This window comes from Diadema antillarum, unplaced genomic scaffold (genome assembly GCF_040938485.1).
Source record: "Diadema antillarum isolate AM-2024a unplaced genomic scaffold, OU_Dant_1.0 scf00000076, whole genome shotgun sequence".
NCBI classification, from domain to species: domain Eukaryota; kingdom Metazoa; phylum Echinodermata; class Echinoidea; order Diadematoida; family Diadematidae; genus Diadema; species Diadema antillarum.
This window is the reverse complement of record NW_027270965.1, coordinates 748,372-754,818: the sequence shown is the minus strand read 5'-3', so window position 1 is coordinate 754,818 and position 6,447 is coordinate 748,372. Positions and strand designations below refer to the sequence as shown.

Sequence of the window (6,447 nt, the reverse complement as noted above, 5' to 3'; positions counted from 1 at the left end):
CTACCATTTCATCATCAATATCATGGAAGCACTGGTCAAAGTGCATTAACATCATTCTGGCGCGTATATTCAATGCATCACACAAATTTTTCAAATTACTCTAAGATTCATAAAGTATTATTCTTTTTATATGCAATCTACATATAAAAAGAATATTTGTATTACGTTGTATCCGCACCAAGTCTTCAAAAGAGGTCTCGTCATCAAACCACCGACTCCCCATTATAGGATTTGGTAGCAAAGCGTATAGAAGCGAGCGCTTCTATATTCTTTGGTTATAGACTTGCGCCTACTTTGCAAGATGTGCGTCTTCTTGTTGACCAATAACCCTGCATGTTGATGGTCTGCAAGGCGCAAGACTAGTGTCTCCATTTAAACGCAGTCATTTGAAGGAATTATTTACCATTTGCAGATGAAACAAAAATCTAGCTTCAGTGCTTTAAAACAGTTCCAAAATGTGTGTTAGGAATAGAAACAACCAATGTAAAAATTTGAATTAGTATAGTCAATGTTAAGTCTTGTTAAATAATATACCGAATGTGAACAATGGCTATAACAAAATCTCATTGTTTGTAGACTAAACCGTCTACAGCATTGTTTAGTAAGAAAATGAGTAATATCTCCTTAGTTTTGTGACTTAAAATCGCGTTTCTTTTTATGATGGGATGTTTTGTGATACAACCATAACCTGTACATATAATATGCACCAAATGTGCATATTTTGAACATTTTGAAATCACTGCTCCCAATGGTAAATAGTACATGTAATGCGCCTGGGAAGCGGACCTTGCATCCATTGCGGCGCCTTGGCCATGTTAACGCTGTCCAATATATTTCGTCGATATAAGATTATATCACGCTGAATTGATAGACAAGTATTACATAAAAGGGGAAAAGATATACTGAAACCCACTGTCACAGTGCCTTATACAACACCTTGGTGTAGTGTTCACGCATTTTCAAAAATAATGTTCTCTCTTGTTCCAGAGTGAAAGCGTCATCTCAACATGTCCGGTCTGGCAAGAATTTCCTTGATCTGCTTTGTGGCAGCCACCGTCACTGTGTGTGCCAACGCAGAGCTGCAATGTAAGTGAGAGTTTCCTTTTTGGCCAAGAGAGAGACAATACAAGCTGCGGTCACGCTGGCAATAGATCGCGATCTTAAAGATCGCCATTTTTAAGATCGCGATCTTTTTATCAAGATCTCAATCTTTTACCAGTGTGACCAAGGAGGCTAATGTTTCTTTGTTCCTCTGTCTGTCTGTACGTCTCAATGGCGGATCCAGAGGGGGCGCACTGGGATCGCCTCCCTCTTTATTTGTTGTTAAAACAAAAGAAATAAAAAGATAAAAATGAGATTAAACCGGAAGTAGCACCAGAAATATTGTTTGCACCCCCTTTACGGAATTAATGGATCCGCCACTGCGTCTGGTGTCTGCCCCCTTCAATCAAACTTTCTGTGTGTGTATTTGAGTGTGTGAGTGTGCGTGCAGGATTGTGCGTGTGAATGTGCATGCCTATGCGTGAGTTTCATTATTTTTATTATCATTTTATCATTATTATGATGATCATGAGGTTCATATTTCCGAAGTTAGGAATGCATGGGAGCAGGGAACGCCCCTACACGTGTGGTGTGATAAGTTTCGGGTACACGTGTGTGTTTGGATGCATGCAGATGTAGCGGTGCTGTATGTATAAAGCCACTAAGGCCGAATTCTTCCGAATAAATGTAGACCAATTCTGCCCGAATATGGCCTGAATTTGATGGATTCAGTGGATTCGGAACCCATTCGTCTCTCATTCGGGAGCTCCCCGAATCAGAGACGAATAGGTTCCGAAAAGGTCCCGAATCAGAGCAAAATCGCCAAGAATTGAACCGAATCAATTTTGGGCATCCCGAATAAATCCGAATGCCAACCCGAATAGTGGCCAGAATTGTGACCCGAATGCCCCGATTACAGCCGAATTATACAGCCGAATGACGATCCGAATCGGGACGAATATGGCCAAATGCACCGAATACGAGGCCTAAGCTCCCATTCAGCAATAAAGTAAGGGAGAAAAAAAAAACACACGAATGGGACAAAGTGAGTTTTGGCATATTTCATGCACGACCAAATGCAGAGAAGAGAGACCAAGAAAAAACCCCACCCTATTTGAAAGAAATCTTCAAATGAAAATCATATATCATTGTGCCGACATTCCCAAAAATGTATGATTTGATGTTTGCCGATTGGGCAATAAAGATTTAAGATAAATAAGGATGCCTATTAGATTTTCTTTTATTTTCCTTCCATTTTCATTTCTGTGTCGGCAAAATATCACTTTTGAAATTTTCGAAGATTTTAGTGGCCCGAAACTCCTGCTGCCAGAGAGAAAAAAAAAGTCGTGTCGAGGCCCGATATTCTTATAATAATAATAGACCCTATATACGTTTACAATCTTTCAAAAATAGAAACAAATTTCCATCATTCCTGAGTGCCCGTTTGTTAAAATCAAATGTATGATTGGCTAATGTGTGATGTACTATGCTCTTTTAACCACACTATAAGGAAAAAAGTTGATATCTTTATTCAGATTATGCTTTTTCTCTTGATGTGACCGTTTTCTGACTATGAATGTGTTGACCCAATCATATGAGACAAGTGATATATGATTCGTAGAATATTATGAAGTTGGAAAACTCTTCAACTTTAATGTGGGGCGTGTGTTCAACTATATAAATATGTGCCGTGGATTTCGAATTTTCTTCTTCCATGAGGAATATCCTGAAAAGATATACTAGTACACATATACCAGGAAAAAAAAATCTCTCACATTTTGTATCTCTCTTTCTCTCTTTTGGTACCGAATAATATAACTCTAATAATAACTAATAGTTGCGTATTGATTAAACTCCTTTCTAGACATGGTAGAGTCATTTTGTATGAGATCTATGTACTGCGGAGACTTCCATTATGAGCTCCCTCGTTGAGACTTGGCTTTATGAGCTCCCTTGCGGGGACTTTATGAGCTCTCTCGTTTGGACTTCATTATGGTATATCCACTATTCTTGTTTGATACTCTTTCAAGATTTATTCTATTTTATTTATATCAGTAATATTGTCTAGGGCAAATTATTTGTTGTATAGGGTCCCATTCCCCTCTCTTTTCTTTCTTTAAAACACAACACAACTTTCTCTCACGATTTCTTCCCAGAGGGGAGACAAAAGCTCATACCTCTTTTTTATAGTCCAATAGTATATAAAAGCATGAATGATAGATTGAAACTTCAACACAGTGACAGAAATTATATGAGAGATGACAATTGTTTCATTATATACATCCACAAAATTATGTTTGAGTAATTTCATTTTGGTTTGGGTCAAATTGTAAGATGTTATATTCTATGTTCAAAAGACGAAATATGGGTAGGGCCTGCAGCTGCGAACATTGAATAGTTTGCCATGCAACGGAAAAACCTATATTTATATCTATCTATATTGGGAATTAGACAGTCGTTTAATTATCCATGATTCATAATTAATGTATACCTTAATTGGTGTCGATACAGAAACGTTTTAAAAGCCTATACCCATACCGATGGAATAGCCCTTACAAGGCTCTCTCCAACGGTTGAACAAAAAAAAAGACAAACTATCCATTTATCATGCCAAACAAACATTAACAACCAAACGCACAAATAAAAATCAGTGTAGAGGAATATTTGAAAAAAACAACAACACATAAGGTAAGCCTAATACATGATAAGAGACTAAAAGAAAGCAAATAACCCTCATTGAATATTGGTATTAACTGAGACGTGATTGTCTAATCACGTATTAAGACAACACCATCGAAATCAGAAAGTCAACACCGGTCATTAACATTGCTCTCATTTGCTTTGGCCCTCCCCTTTAATAAGAAAGTAGTTTTTCTTACTCACCCTCCAAGCTAAACAATCTTAAAAAAGTATATATAACAAAACGGAGTATGAATCTTCATATTGTATACTGGCTTAACAGGTATATTTTCCTCGCGACCATGGGTCTCTCAACGATCCTAAGAGAGATGAGTACTTGAGATGAGTGACAAGCATCCACACCCACCTTTTGACCAAGAGAGAGCTTGTGTTTTGAATATTGTAGATCCCAGCAAACATTTATTTTGTAAGTTTTCTGAACGTTCTTGAAACTTTCAAATTCATTATTTGGACGTTTTGTCAAAACATTTTCAGAATGACTTTTTGTGGAAGGTTTTTGACGTATTCAAATGGTTTCAAAAGTTTTAAGAACGTCTTTATAAAAACGTTTCTTAAATGTTAAGAAAACATAAAAAGCCTTTCTGAATTTTAAGGACTTGCAAAACCTTTTGGACGTTGTAGATGTCAAAAAAAAAAAAGCTTTAAAGAATTATTCAAAACATTCTGTTGACGTTCTTTGGAAGTCCAGAAAACCTCTGAAAACATTCTAGAAAGTTCAAAAACATTATAAAACGTCTAAAAAGGTCCGTTGACCATTTCCAGAGCGTCTAGAGAACCTTTCATATCCGTCTAAAACGTCCAGAAAACCTTTTAAGAACGTCTAATCGTTTTTTTACGAGGCATTAAATAAAAATTATAGTTATGAGATTATGCAGGCACAATCTGGGATTTATGTACCCTATTCCTAATCCTATCCTTACCTGTTCCTAATCTCCTTCCGCCTATACCTACTATATCTTATTTCCAGTTGATAAATCTACATCAAATTCTTTTATATAACGGCAAAAATGTTGAAATGCATGAAGACATGATTACTAAAATTAAACCACTTATATGTTAATCATACCTCTTCGTAACACAATTTGAAATAGTGAATAACTTAAAAATAACGTGGGCACAATTTTTAACATAGAAAGTTCAAATCCATTATACTTTAGATTTCAATATTTTTTATTTTTTCTGGTTCTCAAATTTTAGACGTTTTTATTTGAATATTCACAAATATGCATGAACATTCATGATAAAGAAACTAATGACGAAGGCGTAGCGAATCAAATAATAACTTTTTAAAACGTTCATTGAAGACGAAGTCGATGTAGCGGACCTAATAAAAACGTTTAGTGGACGTTTATAAATGTCGAAGACCGCTCTCTCATGTTGTATCATATCATTTCAGATGAAGTGGTGTGCGAGCATCGCACTATGTCTCTCAGCTGCCCCGCTGGTGAACAGGTTTACACCATGAGTGCAAGTTACGGTCGTCGTAGCAACCGCTTGTGTACGACTGGACCGATACAAACCACCAACTGCCACAGCGGGAGTTCCCTGTCTAGGGTCTCGAGTGCCTGCGATCGGCAGTCATCGTGCAGTGTTGCTGCAACCAACACGGTCTTCGGCGACCCCTGCCGTGGTACCTTCAAGTATTTGGAGGTCGTGTACGTCTGCGCCTCATGGACGCAGAGGCGTGTGTGCGAGCATTCCACTCTCAGCCTGTCCTGCCCCTCTGGACAGACGATCATCATCGGGGACGCCCTGTACGGTAGGACTACAGGAGCAAGCGTCTGTCCTCACTCAAGCATCCGAACGCAAAACTGCAGAGCAGCCTCATCATTGTCTCGAGTGAAGAGCAGCTGCGAAGGGCGAAACTCCTGCTCAGTGGCTGCCACAAACGGCGTGTTCGATGACCCTTGCGTAGGTACTTACAAGTACCTGGAAGTGCAGTTCGACTGTGTGTGATAGCATTCGGTAAGTTAACTCCATCAATACACTGTATTGTTCGTCCTATTTGAATTTGTAACACATTAGCCTCAATTTCGGTATAAAAGTTTAGGTCTATATAATTTGCCTATTGAGAGAAGAAGAGCATCATTACAAAATCTTGGTATGTTGATTTTTGTAAGCATTGCAGAGGGTTATTTACCCTCTCCCTGAGCTTTAAGAAAAAAGAAGATCTGATACTGATTCCAAGCAACGCTTCAGGTTTACACGACTCACCGCAAAAAAACATTGCCAGAACCATCATCTACAAAAATCTGCCCAAGAAATTAAACCAGTTGGTTGGGATTACTAAAACCCCTTTATATAACGAGGTAGGAGTGTGGATATTTTCTTGCTGTGACAGGTCGTGTAAATTATCAAAATAATATAGCATGCAGAAGGGATGAAAGAAGACATTGTAGAGTATATGTACTTGCCATTTTGACATTGTGAGCACAGGTGAGTGTTATACAAATACCTTACGTCATAAATGACATAGGCCCTACTCAATTGTTGTGTCTGCAAGTGTATGCAAGATTTGTACTGCATATGCACCGTCATTTTTTTTTTGTTACAAAGCATATATGAATCCGATTGGAATAGTATTATTCCCTCGAGGCAATATTTGAAGAGTCTGATATCAAAGCGAGTTAACTCCCATCATTTTCAATTGAGTTATTTTAGATTTAAGCTTCTAACAAACAAAGCAAATGGTATATATTTAAATCA

At 37.8% G+C, this 6,447-nt stretch overlaps 1 protein-coding gene across 1 annotated transcript; it reads left to right on the top strand.

Moving 5' to 3' along the window:
* Nucleotides 1–1,007: 1,007 nt before the first annotated feature.
* Nucleotides 1,008–5,697, top strand: LOC139717518 (L-rhamnose-binding lectin CSL3-like). Its single transcript, XM_071629021.1, has 2 exons — nucleotides 1,008–1,086; nucleotides 5,138–5,697. Exons 1-2 carry the CDS (start codon nucleotides 1,008–1,010, stop codon nucleotides 5,695–5,697), a joined length of 639 nt encoding a protein of 212 aa, XP_071485122.1.
* The last annotated feature ends 750 nt before the right edge of the window (nucleotides 5,698–6,447 follow it).

Bases quoted from the DNA above. Each gene is read 5' to 3' on its own strand.
- LOC139717518 (XM_071629021.1), top strand. From the start codon at position 1,008: ATGTCCGGTCTGGCAAGAATTTCCTTGATCTGCTTTGTGGCAGCCACC. The intron at 1,087-5,137 runs GTAAGTGAGAGT...ATATCATTTCAG, and splicing joins TGCCAACGCAGAGCTGCAAT to ATGAAGTGGTGTGCGAGCAT.